Source organism: Anguilla anguilla, chromosome 7 (genome assembly GCF_013347855.1).
Source record: "Anguilla anguilla isolate fAngAng1 chromosome 7, fAngAng1.pri, whole genome shotgun sequence".
NCBI lineage: Eukaryota > Metazoa > Chordata > Actinopteri > Anguilliformes > Anguillidae > Anguilla > Anguilla anguilla.
The window spans coordinates 12,126,727-12,149,400 of NC_049207.1; the positions used below are offsets into that span (position 1 = coordinate 12,126,727).

General features: G+C 43.7%; 1 protein-coding gene across 1 annotated transcript; it reads right to left on the reverse strand.

Annotated features, from left to right (window-relative positions):
- Positions 1 to 8: 8 nt before the first annotated feature.
- On the reverse strand, positions 9 to 21,587 carry pik3c2g (phosphatidylinositol-4-phosphate 3-kinase catalytic subunit type 2 gamma). Its single transcript, XM_035424681.1, is given in 34 exon segments — positions 9 to 184; positions 1,110 to 1,235; positions 1,656 to 1,735; positions 2,822 to 2,891; positions 3,315 to 3,411; positions 3,771 to 3,889; positions 5,368 to 5,542; positions 6,835 to 6,944; positions 7,185 to 7,341; positions 8,008 to 8,177; positions 8,971 to 9,107; positions 9,417 to 9,546; positions 9,938 to 10,030; positions 10,549 to 10,611; positions 10,613 to 10,657; positions 10,780 to 10,960; positions 11,406 to 11,500; positions 11,666 to 11,759; positions 11,897 to 12,085; positions 12,368 to 12,501; positions 12,771 to 12,885; positions 13,027 to 13,155; positions 13,377 to 13,499; positions 14,111 to 14,294; positions 15,078 to 15,108; positions 15,280 to 15,405; positions 16,068 to 16,131; positions 16,408 to 16,478; positions 16,880 to 16,991; positions 17,196 to 17,310; positions 18,455 to 18,612; positions 19,210 to 19,289; positions 19,479 to 20,045; positions 21,206 to 21,587. Coding segments are annotated over 33 exon segments (4,194 nt in total). The 5' UTR covers positions 19,947 to 20,045; positions 21,206 to 21,587; the 3' UTR covers positions 9 to 31.
- Positions 21,588 to 22,674: the final 1,087 nt, after the last annotated feature.

Genomic DNA, 22,674 nt, shown 5'->3' on the forward strand with positions numbered 1-22,674 from the left:
CAGTAAGGCTCAGTCCAGGTCAGGCCGGCAGTCACACGGCGCAGTTTCCCAGGGGAAACCACACTTCCTTCCCCATCCACGCGTTGTCCAGCCGCACGTTGGTAGCTGCGATGAAGACCTTCTTGCTCTTCACCGTTAGCACTAGAAAGCGCCCCTGGAGCGAAGGGATGCCGGGGTACTCAATCTGGGGGGGGGGGGGGGGGTGGTAATCGAAAGGAGGAGACAGCGGTGATGAGGTACTGTAACGTGGCGTTCGGCAGTATGTGTCAAATGAAAATTCAGAAGAAATCCTCCCTCCTTCCCCTGTTGTAATGTGGCTCTTAGGTTTGTGCATTTTTTATGGTTTGCAAAGCAACATGGGAAAACATAATCATTTGCTCTCCATGCAAAAGCACTGCCACTAGGAATGTACCCCAGAATGCCATTATTACACACCAGTCATTATTGTACACGCTGTGACCGTTTAAATGTTCCACAGTATGTGAGAAGTAAAATACCACAGAAACAATAGCTAAAATGGAATTTCTGCTGCCGCACTGCAGACATAACCTGTGTGTGCAACTTAACTTAAGTTATTCTGGTAAGGCACTAACCCCACTGACCCTGTTCGATATCTCTGGTCTGGCTCTCACTGATGCAAATTGAATTTAAAGCCGCTAATCGACATTTGGTGGTTTGTAATTACGCAGAACGCAGGGGACTGACCCAGCTACACAAAGGAGTAAAGCGCTGTAAAAGAGTGTTTGCGGTCGTTGATGAAAGAGTAATTTGAAACAATGCACTTTACACCACCCAGAATAATTAAACAAGGGGAGGCTCTGAGGCGGAGTGTGTTGAGCCCCAGCTGGGACAGTCCCGGGCCGTGAGAAATTAGTTTGGGTCTCAGGGTCTCGGCCTGACGTCCCATTCCCAGTGTAGCCTCGCTCACATCATCAATAAAAGAGCTGGACCCAGGGACAGGCTATGTGGGCATGTTGTGTTCTCACGCTACCCAGCTCTACCCGTGAGACAAGGGGTGGGGTGGGGTGGGGGGGGGGGGAGGGGAGACCCAGCCCTAACTCCCCCGTCTCATGGCTGGTTCATACTAGAGAGGGACAGCGGTGCAGTACCAGTTCGTTGAAGGAAGGGTTCTCGCTGTTGCGGACAACCTTGGTCTTCTTCTTGGAGTTGCCGAACGGGTCGGGGTGCAGTTGTGTCACCACGTAGGAGTCGGGACAGGAGCCGCTGGGCAGGGTCTGACAGGAAGCACAGGGAACAGGCTGAGCAGAGCGGCGAGCCGGCCCCCCTGGGACTGAGTCACACACAGCCTCAGCTCCTGACCACGCTGATCTACCCAGACCTTGGTCATCAAATTCATTTTTGTTTTGGATTCAAATACTTGAATACTTTACTGATCTTGTCTGGTGCATTGGAACCAATGAAATACTCTCAAAAAGCGCAAACCCCGCCTTCTGGTCGTATTGGCAGGCTCAGTTACACCAGGCAAGATCAACAGAGCAGAGAAAAGTATCTGAATCTGAAGCAAATATGTATTTGACCCAGATCTGGATCTATCCCATGTCAGAATTAAGTCATGTGACAGAGGCCCTCACCCATTTGATGCAACCTTTGAGAGCGAAGGAAGATAAATTAATACAGATATGAAAGGGACTCACAATATTCTTGAGATGCTTCACCAGCACCAACAGCTTCTTGTCCGTGTAGGTCATGTAGAGCTGGATCTGAGGGCTAGCGTCTGCGTGACACAGCACAAAGAACAGAACAGTCAGGGCATGAAGGCTCATGGGAAGGTTTCATAACCACCCATACCAAATCAAACGCTGCACTGGAAAGTAGGCAGTCTTTATTTGTACGTGCAGTGTATGTCAGTGTGTGTATAATAAAGTTTCTCAGAAAAGAAACACGTTTCCTTTGCCTATACTCCTTACCGCATCCATTATGAGCAACAACAAAAAAAAGCTGATCCTAGCACATTTTTCCTACTTTATAAATATGGTCCCTGAACAGGAGTTAGGTTGCATTTTTATATGGGATGGGTGGGCCACAGGAATATGTATGCATTCATTAAATGGGTGCTGGATTTGTGAATCTGCACGCTTGATGACGGTATACTATATCTTTTTTTTCTTATAAGGGTGACATGTACTCTCTGAGATCAGCTATCAGAAGGATAATCCACTGTCAGCCAAGAGGCTGATTTACAACAGGGCCCTCTCATGGGACTCTTTCTAAGGGCAAGGGCTCTGTGCTTCTGTACGAAGACCCCTAACTGACAGAGCGGTTGCCTGAAGCAGGGCTTCCATCATGTCAGTTTGAAAGGTATTCTGTTTTCTAAGTGAGTACGGCTCTGGGATTCCAGGATATTATACTCTAGTGTCATACCTAGAAGGCTGCAAGTTTGATTCCCAGGTGGTGCACTGCTAATGCTGCTATCCTTGTAGTAAATTTACACTGAGAAGGCTACAATAGCTGCAATGGACAGGCAAAAATAAATAGGAAATATAGTTTCTAAACCTTAAGCAAGAAAGTTCACATCACTGTCCCTGACGAATTAGGACAAATTAAATTACATGTGATCAGGCATGGTGATCACAGTTAATTGGATCCTCTTAAACACATTATCCTCAAAGTCATTGCATTTGGGCCTGCATGGTTTGGACAGGAAATATTATTGGCCACTAAGTATGTCCACTTCCCAAGCAGCATGAATCTGCCATGAAAATGAATAGAATGTACTATTGCATGATTAGGAGCCTATGACGTCTGGCAGTATTAAGTAAAATGCACTGTACTGTAGCTATCATTTGAAACTGTTATTTACCTTTCTTGGAAGATCGCAATGAGGTAGCTGTCCTGGGACCATCCAGAAACAAACTGCACACAAATTCATGCTGCAAGTGAACAGCAGTTCAAAAAAGTGAATGACTCTGTGAAGTCATAGGAAGATGAATGTACTTTATGTGGTACAAAATAATCACTTCAACCGTAATTATGTGCAAAATAGCTACCAAGACAATGTATGTCTAAAGCTTCACAAAAAAACTAAGGGGGTGCTGGGAGCTGGAGTCTGGAGCTTGTCAGACCCACCTCTTATCATGATTTTGGTGATATATTTCGAGATGCTATGCCTTTGGAATTAACCTCTGACTAGTGAAGATCAGAATTAGCCTTTCGTTTGAGTCTTAGCACAAGGGCTAGCATTTTTAAGAAGTTGAAGAACATAGATTAGTATCACAATGTCTGTTTCCCTCCTGTGCCAATATGGAAATAGGCTACACAGTAGCCACGGTAGTGAGTTCGAAACCTTAACTTACACCTTTACAGGGTCCCGCGAACAATTCTTTCAGGTATTTATTCAGCAGGGACATTTTTCTGCCTGGAGTGAAAGACATCTTGTACCAGGCGGGGAATCTGCACTCAGATGAAAAGATAAACAAGTGGTACGTGCTTATTCAACAGTTAGACTCAGAGGCATGCAGAGAAATTATTTTAAACAGTTATTATTTTACAGTATTCTCACAGTAGGGTCCTTACCAATGGAATACCAAAAATGCAACTGTAGAAGAAATTCCTGTTCTACACATTTGGAGAATTGTTGTGTTGGAATAAAAATTTACTTGTTTTAATTCAAGACCTAATTTTAAGGAGAAAGAACAATATCTTTCAATAAAGGTGATTTTCCCCAATACGGTATTACAGAGTAGACAGACAGTAATAGTTATGCTACAATACTCTTGGTGCCATTGGGAAGTCATAACTTTTTTACTCACTGAGGGAGAGCTGACTCTATAAAGTGCTTCTGGAGTTCTCTGTGAATTAACTCAAACTGGCTGAAGGTCTTCTCGCTGATTAGAAATCCATCTTCAATGGTCACCTTCATTTCAAACATCTGCAGTCCACAAATAAAAACAATTCCCCCACCCAAGTCAAGTTTCTCAGAGTCACCACAGGTGCAAAAGCTAGGATTTCACCAATTCAATTCGGTCCCCCTCAGTAAAACGTGTCAGGGTTTCAGCTAGCAGGGTTAGCCCCCGCGTCACTGTCCATAACAGTGTCAGATGGGCCCCAGCTGTCAGCCTGTAGCAGCTCAGCACGGCCGTCCGGCTCGGTGTGTACAGAAGCCGCGGTTGGCTGCACGTGCTTCAATTAGCGGAGGTTGCAGAGATGGGAGCGGCTTACAAATATGACTGGGCAGAGCAAATTGAGAGAAAAAAAAAAGTTCTGAAAAAAGTTTTTGCTGAAAACATTAACATTCTCTTTCTCAGTCAGTTTTTTGGGAGGTTTTGCTATTTTCACCCAACCGTTGAATGAGGAATGTGGCTCCCAGAGAAGTCAATGAAAGCTTGGTGACATCTGTGTACATGACGCAAAAGCTAGGATGCTGCCCACTCAACAGATGCACCGCATGATGGTGACTTTTAGCATAGCTTCGAGAGAGAAATATTAGCTACAAAACCACATCAATGATGTCGGAGTGTGCGGGGGTTACAAAGCAGTACCGCCTTCCTAATTAGCCTTAACCTGGTCTTAACAACTGCTATGCAGGATTTCTTAGCCTGTGTTTACAATCAAAGAAGTCTCCTCCTCCGCCTTCAACCCCACCCACTCATGTTGAGTAAGTTACCTCACCTAATGTAGATAGCTAGAGGTAACATTAGTACCGTGAAGTGAGTGGCCATGAGTGACATTAAGAAGGAAGATTTGATTATAGCTTAATTAATTACATTATGTTGAACGTAATAGTGGTTTATCGTTGGAACTTTAAATCTGAAAAATTCAGACCCTCGAGAAAGTCATTATTGTCACCAGCTTTACACTGCCAGTAATGCTCCTTACAGGTCCGACAGAAAGCAAGCCAACTCTGCGTCTCTTTTAATCCCCTTGGCTGACACCACCAAGGAAAAAGCAATTTCAAGATTAGCTCCAGTTCTTGAACGAGCCCTGTCAGCTTGTCTTTTTGCTTCTCTGTATCTGGACTTTTTCACCGGCTAGCTCTGCAGCCGCACCAACCCCTCTCCACACAGAAAACAGCACAACACCCAGAAATGTCCTGAACACATTTTAGAATAACAAATACAGGTGAAGGTGCTCAAATTCAGCTAAAGTACATAAAGACAGAAATTGTCAGAGCATCATAGATATGCCTTAGCATAGTTAATTTATTATATTTCCAAGGCAAAAATCCTGCATAGTATGCCTTTAATATGCACAAAGAAAACGTACAGAACAAGACATATACATCTTTTGACTCTTACATTAAGTATCAAATGACTAGTTCAGTTTTCTTCACTTTACATTAAACGCCAGTAAAATCCCAACTCTTCTGACTTGCCACCAGGAATACGAGTAGAAAATACAAGGCCTCACCAAGTCTTTCCCTCTCATGATGTATTTCTGGATGACAACCTCCTGGATGTTGGTATTTTGCGCAGCAGTCTGGGCTTGTTTGGGGGGCTCTGGACGCTTGGTTGACGGCTGGGCAATGGTGTGAAACAGGAAGTTGATCTTGACCGGGAAGCTGCCCAGGCTTTCTCTGATCTTCCTGGTGAACCGGTCAACAAATCAAGCCATCAATCACTTGAACAAATTCAGGACATTTCAAATGCCTTTTACATCTGATTTCAACATAGGCATTGCATAAACATAGTGTTAGTGATTTACATATAATCCCATTTAATTTATTTATGTAAAATAACTGGTAAGGCCATATCTGGGCTTTAACACATAAAATGTACTGATGCAGAATAGACAAGAATATAGAGGGTCAAGAGTACAGTATTTCTGCCCAGTGGTGAGAACATGTTGTTTGAAGTATAGTAAACAAAAATCTGTGCTAATATACCTTGATGGAAAGCAGGGTGATGTTAGTGTTAGAGCTAATCCATTTAATTTCCTGTTTTGGCAAATGCAAACATTTCACTTAAAATAATTTCACTTATGATGTAGTTTTTGTGGTACATATCTTTAGTTTTTTGTACCGGCAAGTTTACTTAATACTTGGTATCATGCTGCATGTAACCTTCGCTGGCAATTATTACCAAATTAAATTAAAAACATCATCATAAAACATGTATTAGATTGTATGGTAGTGTATCGGCGGTATTTGGCGAGTCCATGGCGATTGTAGTCCACCTGCTCAATGGCATTGAGATTTGTTTTCAAACGGCTGAGATATCGAAGTTCAAAAATGGCTGTTTTGCATGGCAGAGCTGACCAACGCAGACATACCGGACGAGTGATCCCGTGTTTTAGAATGGTTACGTGACGAGTGGAGAGACATGGAACAGTTTGACATATGAATGTGAAATAACCTGTTTTCTCAATAATGTCAGAGGAGCGAAGTTCCCGTAAAACCACCAGCAGAGTCCCGGGCTATTGGCTAACAGCTGCGGCGTGTGTGGCATGCACAGCATGTAGCCAAGGTTTACACAGTCTCGGGTTCACACTCTACAACAATTCCACATCAACAGCCATTTCCTCTAGGGGGCACAGTCCATTATAGTCAGTGCTTTCTTCTAAACTGGACCTTGCTGTCATCATGCAACTTGTTCCCTTTTGTAAACTCTCCCAGCATGTGTGCTTTCTGAACATGCCTCTCGCTTCCGTCATGTTTCTTTGGCTTAGCTCAGTTAAATTGCCTTAATGCATTTCCCCCCTCAATGGAAAATGGCTACCATGTATTAGCAGAATGAGTGTGCTGTATGGATGTTGGACGGACAATAAATGCAGCAGCCATGAGATAACTACCATAAGCAAAGTGCCCAGTCCTATTTGTAAGCCTATTTCAGATTTTCCAGCAGCTCATCAGTTAATGGCGGTGTGTTTATGCCGCACCTGGTGAAGTAAGAGGTGGCCTCCAGGTCGGAGTCCTGGGGACGCAGGTTGTTGTAGACGTACTGCAGATCCTGAGTGTCCTTCAACTCCGGCATTCCAGCCCCCAGCATCTAAACACACAGCGCACAGAGACAGCGTCTAAACACACAAAATACACACTGACAGCATCTAAACACACAGCCCACATGGACACCAACGGGTCCTTCTGTTGGGTTACCAATGTACTGCATAATTGGTGGAGCTTCTCTCAGTGTTCTGCCAATAAGGTACCTTATCCCTGTGTTAGCATTGCCAAGTGCCCTGGTGTACTCCCTATCATGCCACTACGGTCCACAGTGGCCATGCCTCACCAGCTGCAGCAGGCTGAGCACCAGCGCCGAGCGTCTCCGGATGCCGTTGTAGGCCTGGCAGCACAGCTCCACGAACCTGTGGAAGCGCTGGGGCATCTGCCCCCCTCCCGTGATGAAGTGCTGCATCTCGGAGGTGAAGACGAATGGAGATCTGTCCCTGCAGTACCACCAGAGAGAGGGGAACACAGCAGCATGTGTCAGCCTGGGGTAACAACATGCACACCTGCTAAAAGGGATTTCTGATCATTCTGATCATGTCTGTTTTTCCCATACATAAAATAATGATTCCCAATATATTACAATACTGTGTATATATACACATATATTTCTTAAAAGGAAATTCATTAACATTGCATTGTTACCATACTATTGAAAGTATACCAGACACATTGTACAGTAGCTATCATAACATAATACACTTTAATAACTACAATGTATAATTACCGTAGATCTGGTATGCATTTACCACATACTTTCCATGCCATTTTTGTGTAGTGAAAAGACACCCATTCTTGTGTATATTTTATGTTCTGTAAACACTCATTCACTCAAACACTCAAAGGTTCATTACTCATTCATAGAAAATGTCTCCTCTGTGTATTTCATATGGGTAACACAATTTAAAATATATCTCATACACGTTGCTTTTTGTTATGGATTAGTTTGACCGTTTATTCATGACGACAGAGCTCAGTTTGCTGAGCCACGGTACAATGGTGCTGCTCTGCCCCAGTAACCCAATAACGTAAACAACCCAGCCATCCTCTGCGAAATGTCAGCTTTGTTTTGGGCCAAACAGCCCGCGAGCATTGCGCGAGCTTGCCTTTTTATGTTGGCAAATTTCTGCGCGTTCCCCATGATCTTGCCGAAGTCGATGTGGAACATGTGGCCGCTGTGCTTGAGCATGATGTTGTCGTTATGGCGATCGCAGATGCCCAGGATGAAGGTGGCCACGCACCAGCCTGCACAGGAATGCAGGAAGTTCATCACCGCCTGAGAATCGACAGAGAGCCAAACACACAGCTGTGAGCGAGCCCACCCTCTGAATGCAACCTGTTTCAAAAGCTCACCAAATGATCTCTCCTTTACTTATATAGCATATGGTGTAGCATATGGTGCTGTATTACATGCAGTAAGTATGGCATGATGTGTGAAATTATAACATGTTAAATGTCACATCATATAATACCTTGTTGTACTGAAACAAGGCACTCAAACATTGACAAAAAATGTCATACGGACACAAGAAATAGTTTTACACAGATTTATAAATGCATGGAATAACTTTCAGGGGTCTATCCACAATGACACATTTACTCTAGATATTACTGTCAGAAAATAGCAATAAAACAATTCTTAGTTTTGTATCGTAGCACATGAAATAGATTGTCACACAGTGCTTCACAAAGGACATTTTCCCAAAGCAATAAAAAACCCATCTGGGGAAAACTGAGAATTATTCTGTGACCAGTGTAATCAAGATGAACTCCTGGAATAGAGTGATGCATAAAAGAAGAAATAAACCTAAACATATCAAGGAAAACAGGCCAGCACATTTATAGCTAATATATTATAATAAACAATGAGCTAAGATACTTGTTCTTACAATACTTTCTAATCTTCATATGTTCTAAAAATACACATGAAAAATTCATCACAATTAATTCTTTATCAGTTTATATTCCACATAAATTAGCCATACGCTGCAGGTATTAGTGTAGGTTATTCATCTTTAACTGATATGTGCGTCATATCCTTTCCTAGCATGTGTGATAAGCAAGGCTACCTCCTCATAGCCCTCCTCCGTTTTGTTCCACATGTGAAACCACTTTTCCAGAGTATCCTCTCGTAGGGTCCCGCCCAAACCCCCCTCCTGATGGATCTTTCCCAGGGTCACAGCCTCTGGCACCACCTCCACCAGCCCTGAGATGTATGCAGGAACAGACATGAACATATGCACATGCACGCACGCACACACACACACACACACGCACACACACACACACACACACACACGCACACTTGAACATACATACTGAGTCCCCCGACCCATCATCAGGAGCACGGTGACTAATAACCTGCTCATAAAATTATTACAAGCATAAGATCATCCCATTTAACAAATATTGGGCTACATTAAAACTTACAGGTTGTCACAAACACGTCCTTTTTAATTTTTGGAGCGTAAACATCTAATCTAACTGCTGAACAGTGGAAAGCCTGGCTACTGACCCTGGTCTCTGCCAGTGGACAGACACCTGTACGTGACCATGCGCATGTCCAACCCCTCCTGCAGCCACACCCTGTCCATCAAGCGCACCACCTGCAGCACCAGCATGTCCTGCCGCAGGTTGTCACCCGTCTGAAAAAAAAAGAGGAAAACCAACCGCCCTTAGTGCTGCTGGAACCCAAACAGTGCGATGGCAACAAAATGGCCGCAGCTATCATCATGGGTGCTAGTGAGTGAAATGGCAATTCCTGATGATCTGGTCGTCTTAGACCATTAGCCAGTACGAGGCCATTCTAAATGGGACACATTCAATTTGGCCCAGCTGAAACGCTATCTGGCGGGGATTAAGATGTGGGGTCCTGGGGTTTCCCTAATTAATTCATCCTTGTGTCCCTGGAAAAAAAAACAGCACAGAAATTCCCTTCAAATTAACAGCAAAAGAAAAAAAAAACTCTGCACTGAGCATGTGATGTGTACTTTGCAGGACACGCAAGGACAGATTAGCGTTATTTATGTGGGATACCTTACAGATGACGTTGACATTTCTACCCAGGGAATCCGCGTTGATGAAGGGCACAGCCAGAGGTGCAGCATTGGAGCTGTAAAACTTACAGGCCTACAGGAGAATAACATGAGCCTGAATTAAACACCCTGCAAGCAAGGAAAAGAAAGGGAAGAGAAAGAGAGAGAGAGAGAGAGAGAGAGGGAGAGAGAGATAGAGGGAGAGAGAGGGGGGGTGAGGGATGGAGGTAGAGAGAGACAGAGAGAGATATTTCCTATTCCAAACTAAAAAATCCCATTAAATATTTGAGGGCAATCGAAATTCCCTTAAACATCTCATGTGTCAAATCTAACCTGGTGCTTTCACAGTAATAACTTTGCAATTTTTTGAAATATGATTTTATCCACCTTACTTCATCTCACTTTTCTCTCCCATTCAATTTCTTATCACTGTTTTATTTCCTATTCACCTTTAAGCATTTTTGTGGGATTGTATTAATGTCTCTCCGCACATGTCTTGCCAATACAAATTTGATATTGTCATTCCAATAAAGCAAGTAGAATGGGGAAGTGGAAGGGGAAGGTGGGGGGGGGGGGGGGGCAGGGAAAAGGGCAAGATAGGAAGAGACTTACATCTAGGTCCACCCCCTTCACAAGCACAGCAGGGTTCAGAGGCAGATGACACGTGACCCCCCCCCTTGAAGAAGTCGCCGATGTTCTGCTTTTCCCTCTGCAGCACCTCCTGCGGACAGCGGGAGTAGGAATGGCGTGTGAATGCGGCGGACAGACGTCAGCGCATCGTTAGCCTAGCCGCGCTAAGGGGCGCAGCGGCGGTGGCGGCCCGCGGCGGGCCGGAGGGCGGACCTTTCGCTTGGTCTTGTCGGCCAGGCGGACCCTCTCGGCCACGTGGGTCAGCAGGTTGACCAGGCTCTCCTCGCGCTCCAGCTCCCGCCTCAGCTCCGCACCGCAGCAGTGCTTCAGGGCGGCGCGCAGCTTGCTGAACCAGCTCCGGTACGGGACGTCCTCCAGGGCGTCCTTCAGCAGCCTGTCCAGCGCAGAGAGACACACACCTCTCACCGGATTGAACTTATCAGGGGGGGCGTTTACTGCTAGAACTTTCTGTCGGCCTTGCCTTGGATTCACATGCTGCTGTTGCAGGGGCTACGCTGTATAGCCATAAATGTAAGCTTGCGTTTGGCCAGCCAAGGGGCTCCCAGCATAGACAGTGTTAAGAGAAAAGAACTGACCGGGCACAGAAAAAGCCTGCTGTGCCAATGCGCTGTTCTTCAATCATTAAGGGCACTCTGTGCTAAACGTCTTTTTCGTTGTACGTTAGTTTACCCCGAACAAAGCAGCGATTGGCTGTACCTTTGAGCAATGAGTTGTGTCAGGCCCTATCCAGCTGTATAAATGGAACCTAAATGGAGTTTTTCTGGATAAGGGCGTCAGCTAAATGCCAAAATGTACTGTACAACGCGTGCTACACGCACCAGTAGAGCTGCTGAGCCACACGGACGCTACGCAGGGAGCGGTCCAGCAGGTACAGGACCAGGGGCCCGTCCAGCTCCCACTCCGTCTTCAGAGCCTGGCCAGGAGGGGAGGACCGTGTGGGAAGGGGAGGGAGACGGAGAGAGAGAACTGCTGTACATTAATCTGTAGTGAATGGTCAAGTGAAGTCATTCGATGCTCGTTCACGGAGCTTCAGGCACGAATTCCCGCGGTGTTCACGGTTGGGTTTTCGGACTCTCACCTGCACCAGCTGCGGCAGGTAATCCTCGATCTCCGTGTCCGAAAGCCGCTCCAGGCTCTGCACCGCAACCCTGCGAACGTTCTGGTCCTGGAAGCTGGAAGGTCATAGTCAACAACGTAGGAACTGTGGAGCTAGCCTCCACACAATAACTTCAGCAATTTGAAAAAAACTGCTGCGACACTATTTGATATTTTGGTGAGACCTGGGAATGGTTCATTAGCGTGATCCCACCTGTCACTGAGAAGAAAGAGGGTCTCTTCTGGCCTCCGCAGGGACCAGTGCTCCAGGACCGAGTAGATCTCCGATAGCTCTTCTGGTTTCCATTGGGGGGCACTGCCCAGGAGAAGGTGCAGTTGGGTGTTCTCCTCGTTGCATGAGTGGCGTCTGCCCCACAGGAAGGATTTCTCATTGTCTGTAAGGCTGTGAAGGTAGACCAGTTCAGATGTGGCTGACCACATGTTGATTATCAGATAGTGGTGACCATATGCATGAAATCCAGATCTTTCTATAAACCAAATGGTGGTCATCACTGTTACCCTGTTTCATTACTATCATGTTGGTCACTGATGGCTGTTATCACATATAATTAAATGGAGAAAATGAGTCTGAGGAGTTCATGTAAACATAAATGCCAAACATTTTGAAAGCAGTACCAACTGGTGTGAATTAAGACACTTGTTCAAAAACAGTTAAATAACTTACAAAGCCAGACAATGCTTTTGGGAAACCCCTGTGAGCTTCTGGCGCAGCTCTTCACAAGGAGGTGTAAAAAAGAGGGATGAAGGGAGTGCTTTTGGTCTCTCATACGTCCACCTATGAGTGTTCGGAAACTCCACCTGGGCAGAACACAGACAGCATCAATACAAGCAAGGTACAAGATCCAAGACTGTGATAAGAAGGGTGAGTTGGATTCATTGCTATGTTTACATCAGTACAAGTACACTGCATATATGAAATGAAAGACAGTCAATTCCCACTTTTCTGACATTTTGGCTGAGTCTGCAGATTGGAAAAATGCTAAATAACTGTCTAAAATAGCACCAAGGCCAATAAACAGGGTGTGTGTGTCCTTTACAAGCAGGAAACTGAGTCATCGATATCTCACCTGTAAAATGACCCCTGCGGCCTGCCTGTGGCCATCCGACACTGCAGGCGTCGGAGGGTCCGTCAGCTCGACCAGGGTGGACATGCTGAGCAGAACGGTCCCGCTAACCAGCGTCCTATGAAATACACCACCGTTACCATGACAGCTGCTAAAGTATGGCGGAAATGTCTTCTTCTTTGGTGTCATCAGGGGCCACCAAATAGAAGAGCGATTTGTGATAGCGTGAGGTAATGTAACTGGTTAGAACAGTACATACCTGTTACTGTAGAGGGGCAGCACTGCCCAGCGTAACAATTCAGGGGCCTTGCCTTGCTTAGACCCCAAGAGCCGGAATGTGAGCATGGACTCATAGGGCAGCTGTCTGATCGGCACTGGGAACACAATCCTGTAGCACAGAGGGATGTAGAACACGCAAATTTACTGATATTATTTTAGGCATGATTGGCCAAGTAGCCCATTTTCACCTTCAATAACGCCCTTAGGTTCAATAAGGACTCCGCGTGAACGTGTTGAAGCCTATTAAAAAGCACGCACGGATATCACATCCCTTCTGGGATGCTTTTATCTCCTCACACGAGCGCAGCGTTCTCTTGGGAATGGCCTTACGTTCTGCTGCACTGGATGCTGTTGTCCAGGGCCCGGGCCACGCTGATGTTCTCCGAGACGCCGACGTCACACACCTGGCTCCCGCCGTACGTCAGTGTGCAGGACATGCAAAAGTAATCAAAGCTGGAAAAGGACAGGGCAAATTGCGCTCGTTCACAATGGAGAAGCGGGGGGCAGAGAAACCCAAACACGGCTTAGAAACCGAAACATGACAACCCACAGAATTCTGTATGATGAGCGTAGCAAAGGCTCTGACTTGTAATGATTTAGCTTCTCCCTATTTTTATTAATTTTGTAATTATATTTGATAGTCATGGGGTGCAGTGGTCAAGGAACTGGCCTTATTTTGAGTATTGTACTTCACCTTAAATAAGTTTTAAAAAGTTATTCAAATTAAACAAGTAAATGCATTGCTGTACAAAGGGTATAACAGTATGTCAAATACAAGCCATTAAAAACTACCCTGGACATGGCCATCAGCTAAGTACCAAAATAGTAACCAGAACTTTCCTGGTACTGTATTTAATTGCATTGAACTACGTACTTCTATTTCTTTGGTTCGTGGCCAACTATTCTGCTAACAGGCAGGATTCCTTTAACATTGCCATAGTTCTCCTAAATGATCTCACACGTTTGCTGTGACAGTGATATAAACAACTTGCTCCAAAATGGCTGGAATGCAGAGGGACAGAGTGCTGTTTCTGCTGGTGCGCTCTAGTGTTCTCCCCACATACCTGTTCAGCCAGCTGATCTGGAGCTTGTAGAGCGCCACCAGGTCGACCTGGAGGATGTCATTGTTCTGAATCACATCGGCGGTGGGTGGGCTTTGGCAGACTTCCTGAACTTTCACGTCAGAGTTGAAGTTGTCAAAGAACATGTGAAGCAACTTCACCAGGGCATGGTGGAGCATGACAACGGCTGGAACCCAAACACCCAGAAGTGTTTTTACTGCACGGTTGATATTTAAGCCCATTCCAAGAGCAATCAGTCATGAGACCCTTTCACTAGTTCTGCTGCTCGTAAGCAGTAGAACTAGCCAGTAAATACTTCACTAGCAGGCTAATGCAATGTTTCTCTGCAATGCAATCCCTAACCCTAGAGGCAGGGCTAAAAAGCTACTTTTAGTAACATTGCTTCTAATCAATGAAGTCATATTGAACTTTTTATTTGATACCATCTGACAGGTACATATCTGATAGGCTCTTCAAGTTAGAACTGACTTACTATCCTATACTGTAAGTGGGAGATGTGTTAGCTTATTTGTGATGGTAGGAAGAACGAAGAGGTTATGTTTTCAAATATCTGGCCGTATTTAGCAGTCCAATTACATTTTCTGTCCGCAATACACTTGATTTAACAAACAGTGACTTAAAAATAATGCAAAAAAATCCTGAGAAATGTATTGCTTTACAGACACGCCAACCTCACACCAACATGTCTCTTTCACAAAGACACAGACACAACGCATACCTGTCAACTGATGTCATACTCAGATAAGCATTCTGATGTCAGCTCAATCAGGACCAGCCCAGTTAGAAGAAATATCAGCATACAAAGTACATTTCCACAAAGAAGGTGGGGAAACACTATGCAAACATATGATCGTAAACAGCACTGTCCAACCGCTCTGGTGCCAATGCACACCCTAAGCTGATGTTGTTGTTTCGGCTCTATTTCCTGGTTTTGAAGGAGAGCGCTTACCGGTCTCACAGTCGCACATTTCCGCAGGATTCTGAAATCATATTAAAAACAAAATATTGACATCCACATCTGTTGTTTTTGTCTGTTCTTTTAGCAGGCTTCCATTGCAATCAGTGTGACATAATTTAAAGTACATGTACATATTTGAGCATGCTGCAAATATGGGGTAATAAGTCGAGGTCAAAGCCAAAGAGAACATTACCAGCATTGTGGGTTTGATCCTATTCAGTTGTCCAATGGCATCTTCTACTTCTTTGATTGATAAACCGCACAGCGAACTGCAGATGTTTCGAACCACCTCCACAATCTGTTTGATGTTGCTACCACACTAAGGAGAACATACAATATGTCAAAGGATTTTCATTGGTTGTTCCTCTCCACATTATTATTATTATTTCCATTCCATTTTTATTTCACCAGGTAAATTATTTAACACAGATTGTATCAGAAATCAAATGTGGGGAGAATGATTTCATGACCAGGTGTAGAGCATCTTTATTCACTTTTTGATGGAGATGGAGAACTGTACTGAAGGCAGCACATTTAGCAATTCCCTACTTCACAGTGAGCCTCATCATGCAGTCCCTTTTTTATTTTTTATTGCCCTTTTATTGATATTTTTTGGCCTTTCTCTACAGCCCTAAGCAGGCACTGCGGTACACCGAAGGCACACATCACACATCCAGTTCGGTCACTGAGTCCGCCCAACATGCGGACAGGAGGTGGACTGAGGAGTGTGGCACAGAGGTAAATTAAGGTGACCAGATTTCAAGTCACGGTCCTCGAGGGCCGTGCTGGTTTTCCACAGCCTCCCTTTGCCTGGGAGTCAGGTGTGAAGACAGTCTGGCCAATCAGCAGCACTAATTGTTCAGTTAATTCCCCGGGAGAAAAGAAAATAGGGCACCAAAAGCGGGGGGCTGTCCCCGGAAAGCGGGGACGTCTGGTCACCCTAAGGTAAATACGAAATACGTAGAGGTGTTTCTACTCAACCTTGCTCCTCATCAGCTGGTTCACCTCCCTGCTGTAGCTACTCAGCTTGTCTTCCAACCTCGCTCTGTAGAGGGGAGAACAAACGATCAGACTACTGAGAATAAACAAGTATGTTCATTTATTTACTGGTAAGAATTCTTTAACTCTTTCATGATTTCATGTCTCAAAATTGCCTGTAGATGGTTGAAATACTCAGTTAACCTTTTGTTTTAGATTGTCACCAGGAGATATATTTTAAATAAAAAATGCAATATTTAAAATATGTGATATTGTGTATTAAGTGATGAATGACAAAGTACTATTGATATCATGATAGGTCTGTATTAAAAATACTCGTTACCTTGATTTGCTGAATATATAAGACGAGTCAATGAGGTGGTTCAAATTAAATGGCCGTGTGTCATCCCCATCCTTAAATATAAAAATAGCTTATGTTATAGCATGTATTTATAATACGTTGTCTGTAAAATAGTATAAATAACTGGGTGCAGTCCTTCTTAGAATAAATGAATAAGATGCCCCCCCTCAAAGAACACTACAAAAACAACCAGGTTCACCTCCAGCTGTCCTCTTTAAGATTAGTAAATAGAGGCTTCGATCATGTGACAGATAGCAATGGTGGAGGAGGAGGTTACACAATCTCAAGTACGTCAAGTCTCCTCTCTACAGGGTAACGATCTTGTTGGCTATCAGCCAGGTGAAAACCAATTGCAAAACTGACCTTTCAAAGATACAAGCCTGTCTACCTTAGTAAATGTGTGACTAGCCTTTATAAAATGTGTGGAGGAGACATCGGAGCCAGGATCACTTACATCTCGTCTCAACATTCTGTCCAAGGTGCTGTGGTGCACTAGCCTCACAGGGACGGCCATTTTGAACTTGAGGTAGGCCTGAATGCTTTCATACGATCCTAAAATTTCCTCACTGTTATTTCAGACAAAAAAAAAAACACAAAGATTGACAGGACTTACAGAAGCTGTACAATGTTGATATTGAATGCAGTCTGTACACAGTAAAATGTTGAGTGTTAAATCAACTAAAACCTGTTAGAGGTGCATTAACACTTTTAGAGTTGAATTAACATTGGACATTTAACGGTGTGCCATGTAGAGTTGTTGCAGTCCTTACTTCCTGAGGAACTCATTGAAATCACACAGCTTGAGAAGGTATTGACTGCTGGTGCTGGGGGAAACGCCAACCAGATGAAATATCTCCTCAATGAGGTACAGCACAGTCTTGTTCACTGTATGTGTGCACAAACATGGGTCACATGGTTCATTTTTTACAAGTACACATTGGACATATAAACCATAGGTAATAATTTTGTATTAAATTATGTACAACTGCACAGAGATGCATCGCCTTTGGAGACCACATTCTTTTTCTCTGTATTGCACCAAAAATAGGAATCTCTGAATGTAAATCTGGGCCCATCCCATCCTTGCAGTATCCTTCACCAAATCTGAAAGACCATATAATAGAACACTCTTCCTCTGAAACACATGCAGCCAGATGACCCCCTTCTTCTTCCACACCGCTGTCTGCTAACTGTGCTGGCACAGCTGCTCATGCATCTGGCTCAGGCAGACATCAGGTATCCCATTCAGACCTGGGTCAAATACATATTTGCTTTGGATTCAAATACTTTTCTGTGCTCTATTGATCTTGCCTGGTGTAATTGAGCCTGCCAATATGACCAGAAGGCAGGGTCTGCACTTTTTGAGAGTATTTCATTGGTTCCGATACATCAGACAAGATCAATAAAGCATAGAAAAAGGATTTGAATCCAAAACAAATATGTATTTGACCCAGGTCTGATCCCATTAGACAGGGCAGCTGCCTCTGAGTGGCAAGGAGCTCTGTGAATGACAACACTTCCTCCCTGGGTGACGCTATAGCCAATTAAACACTTCCCCGTAGGGCTCCAAGCACTGCGGTGGTCAGAATGCATGGATACAGGACTGCAACCTGCACCAGTGCCGCAGCTGTGTGTGATGCTGAAAATTGAACGGTGGCTCTTTGAACTCAGGAGAAATTCTCCAGTTTGACTGAAGATTCACAGCACCTCTGGGTGGTTATAAATGAAAGACCTGTGTCCCAGCCCTGATTCCTGGGGCTACACTCTGTACGCTTGTTTTTATTCCAGCCGAGCTTATAAATAATTAGGTTAAGATTAAATATGGGACGAGAGAAAGAGTGACAAGACTTGTAAGTGAACGACCCAGCATCTTCAGGGAGTAGTCGATGTAAGTGCTAGTACATCTAACAAAAAGCAGAGCCCATTAGCCAGGCCTGACGCAGCACTAGATACCCTCTAGGCAGTATATAAAATAAAGAGCCTAAATGGGTTGGATGCCCTGGTCTCATCATCTTATCCTAATTCTTACCTGTTGTGGGAAATGGAACTGGATGGGGAAGCCAGGGGGTGGACACTGTGACAGTCAGCTGGACATTCTGGTACAGCCAGGGGTTTAGGGGATACACACGACCCCAAACCACCCCCGTGTTCGCTGTTGCGTCAGTGTGGGGGTACTTAGACCTCAGTCTGCAACACAAAAGGCAGAGGTGTCGCTTTCTTCGCACAGAGAAGGGATAACATTGCTGAATTTTTCACACTTTAGAAGAAACTCAACATTTCATCAGAAGCAACTCAGTCTGCCAGTGAGTGAGTGAGTGAGTCAGTCAGTCAGTCAGACAGTCATGGAGTCAGTCAGTCAGCTAGAAACACTGCTGGTTCCAGGGAAGCTTTCTCCTGTCACAGCAGGAACTGAAATGATTTTGGTTACCACCATAATGATCTAGTGGGCCTTAGACATACAAGCAGACAGGTTACTCTCACGAACAGAATGAGTGCAACATTTGATATTCTCTAGGGCCTTTTAGCCTCTTCCAGTGTAACTATCTTTAAATTGCCCTGATCTTATATCTCAAATGTATATTCATATTTCAAATTCTCAAGAGAGAAATCGATGACTCACGACTCACTTCATTCAAGCTTTTTTATGTATTCTATTTTATTGTTTGTGTCCTTGAGAAATCTCTGTACTTTGTACAAGTTTCCTATGTAGATATTGATAAGCATTCAACACTGACAGGTAACATTTTATTTCCTCCAAGAAAGTAATTGAAGCCTTATCCTTACTTGGATATTGATGAGCAGAAGGCAGCAAGGCTTTCATTACTGCCTGCAGGTGTATCTATCAATTTGACTGTCCATGGATTCTGCAAAAGAGAGAGTAGAAATTATACATATAATTGTGACATTGGCTATACTTCAAAAGGTTGCCCTATAATATATTATAGGGCATGTACTCCACATGCCCTTGGCCTTTTGTTTCTCAATAATATGGCTCTGTGCAGTGCTGCTCAGTCACTGTTTGAGAGCAGGGGAGCTGGTCGGGCAGTACTCACATGAATCAGCGAAGTGGTGTTGGACCTGCTGAGTGCAGGGTGGCTGACCTCACAGGAGAACCGTCTGTCGTTCAGCTTCGTGCTGGCCGCCCGTCTCCGGGGGGGCACAGGAGGGGGCACGGCACTCTTTCTCGATGCCTCGTTTGGGTTTCCGTTCACTTTGGTCTGATCGGCGGCAACGCTCCCAGCTATTTCCCAGGGAACCGCATGAGGGGCTGAGTCACACGCAGAGAGAGGACGAGCAGAGGGCTGAGGTTGGGGTTGGGGTTGGGGTTGGGGTTGGGGTTGAGGTTGGGGTTGAGGTTGGGGTTGGCACGGAAATGGGAGGGAAGTGTACAAGTCCAAATCGTCAATGTTCAGGTCAGAAATGTCCAGACCTGTAATTAAAGCCAGTTCCTCTGACAGAGGGGCTAGAATTCTGCTGCTGCCCCCCTCTGTAGGCCAGCGGTCACTCTCTGAGGGATCCATCGAAAGCCAAAGATCACGTAGCTTTGACTGCTTCAGTGTGTCTCTGCAGAGCAATCCATCTCGCCTTCATCCCATGACAGCCGTCGAAATGGAAGTGGTCTGTTTAGGAACCGAGTCACAGTTAAGCAGAGTCAAAAGACCATATTGTTTTACAAACATACTCCCTGCTGCCATTTACAATATAAAATGTTTTAGGTATCACATCTAAGAATATTGTGGTTCACACTGCTCAACATACATATGGCATAACTTGGCACTTAATTTAATTCATGACATTGCATCACATTTAATTTGCATAGCAGATGCCAATGTGTAGAATGACTTACACAATGGAATGTATTGTTTGTAATTCATACAGCATTACTAGTTACACAAGCATTTAAAGTTAAGCAACTTGCTCAGGGATACAATTGCTGTACCTCACCTGGGGATTTAACACGTGTCAAAAAGTTGAGGTTCTATTATGTTTGTCCTTGCCTATTACTACCTCTATTACCTTGCCATTTTAGTAAACAAGGGGCATGTTCTCTTTTTTCTGCATTTTTTTTACTGAAATTATCCAGATTTACAGCACATAAGTCCCTGAAAGATCATATGGTGTGATAGCAGGCATTACAAGTGTCACAACCTATAAACATAAACATAATGCCCTACATTCTGATAATCTATATTGTTATAAGCAGAAAATGATTGATGAAACATTTTCCTTCGTCAAAAGAAATGTATTGCTATTACCAAGAAACAGCAGTTCAGGTGCCAGTGAGTAATGCACACCCAGCTTTGTCTAATGATTAACAGTTTTTTAAACAGTAACAGGAAACTGTTGGTTGTATGTCAGTTACCAAAAGCATTATTTGAACTATACTTTGTGCACACTTCTGTCAAATGTTCTAGTTTTTCTTTCTATGTCCAGCACATTTTTTGCCTGATAAACTGGAAAATTGTATTCACTTGAACCTTTATTTAAAGGACAGCTTGTCATTGAACAAATACAGCACTTTGAGCCAGGAATATCAGTGAGGATGTTCTCTTTTCCTTTCTTGGAAAAAAGGTTTCTCTTTTATGATTTTTTTGACACATTTATATTTCTGAGCTCTTCTAGCGTTTTTAAAAATGTGTAATAAACCATTTTCTAAATAGCTTTAATAATAATAACTGAATATGTATCTAGCCTTGTAGCAATAATTCAGCTAAAGCAGAACTTGCTCAAAACATGTACAGTATCACTCTAAAACGCTGTATAAGGCTAAATGTCTTACCTTTAATGCAGGCACTCTACCAACTGAAAGACCGCAGGTCAGTGGAGAGGCAGTAGAGAAGTGCAAAGTCACAGTGGTTCTCTGAATTGCACTTCAAGTCTAACCTGTATGGCTGTGTTAGAGACTGACTATCAGACCACCCATTGCTCTGACATCACTCTGGCACTTAAGGAAACTCAAGTATGTCAGCACACCAAGACTTTCATTCTCTGCTGCGAGTGACACCTGAGCAGTAACATTTAAATCTAGACACAGAAGTATCAGATTTCCCTTGTTTAGCACAGAATTATTTACTAATTACCATAACCTGGTAAGTGGCATGCTACCCATTTCTGTTAATACATGGCACATGGCATCACAGTCAGACTGATACTCTAATCCACTCCCATTGTCCAGAAGACACAACACGGCAAACTATTTGGAGTATGTGTAATATGTAAGAGAAGAAAAGATCAGACCAGGTATTTACCAGAACTGATAGCCTTTTACTTTCGGTTATGGGAATCCTATCCAGCTTGACTGGACTGTTTGTTAGCACAACAAAAACATTCAGGTAGACAGTACCTCTGCTACTACCAAACATGAAGACAGCAGTTTGACTAATACCTGTAAATACCCATATACCATTTTCCTCCCGTATTGTTTTTCCACCTCCCATCAGAAGTTAGGTGTGCAGTTCAGAATGGGAAAGATTTAATGACATGAAAGTAATTTACCAAGATGTTACACATAATTTACAAATTACATTTGGAAATGAGGGTGGTTTTGCATTTCAGACAAAAAAAAGATGAATCACCTGAATACTACTACTACTACTACTACTAATAATAATAATTTCTATTATTCACATTCACTCATACACTCATTCTGACGGGCAATTTAGAGGGGGAGAACATGCAAACTCCACACAGAATGGACCCAGCAGGGATTCTAACACATTACATTATTGCTCCTATTATTATTATTATTGTTGTTGTTGTTGTTGTTGTTGTTGTATGACTTTAATCAATAAAGTTTAACTGGTACTTGTTCTACGTTATTATGGAAATTAATTTTTTTTTTACACGTAGTGAAAATAACATTTCTTATTTTCGAATTTGCCAATAGTGCAATTGTGCGCACGTGTACTGAATCTCAAATGGTTTCGATGAGAGCAGAGTGGAGAAGGCAGTACTGAGAGAGGCAAGTTGCTGAATTTTCTGTCCGTGCAAACCCATGTGCAAACCATGTTACAGATGAACTCTCCCGATTCAAATATTTTATTTGTAATACCTAGACCGCCAAGAAACCTGATGATAACCAAATATAAAAATAAGTCGTTTTTTTGGCGTGGGGGTGTACACGTATAATTGTATAAATATAAGCTACACTGAAAAAATGTTTTTAATGAAAAGGTGATTATGACGCTAATTTTTAAAGTATGATTCATACATTTGTTTGTGAAGTTAATTAACTTTCTGTCATTCAAA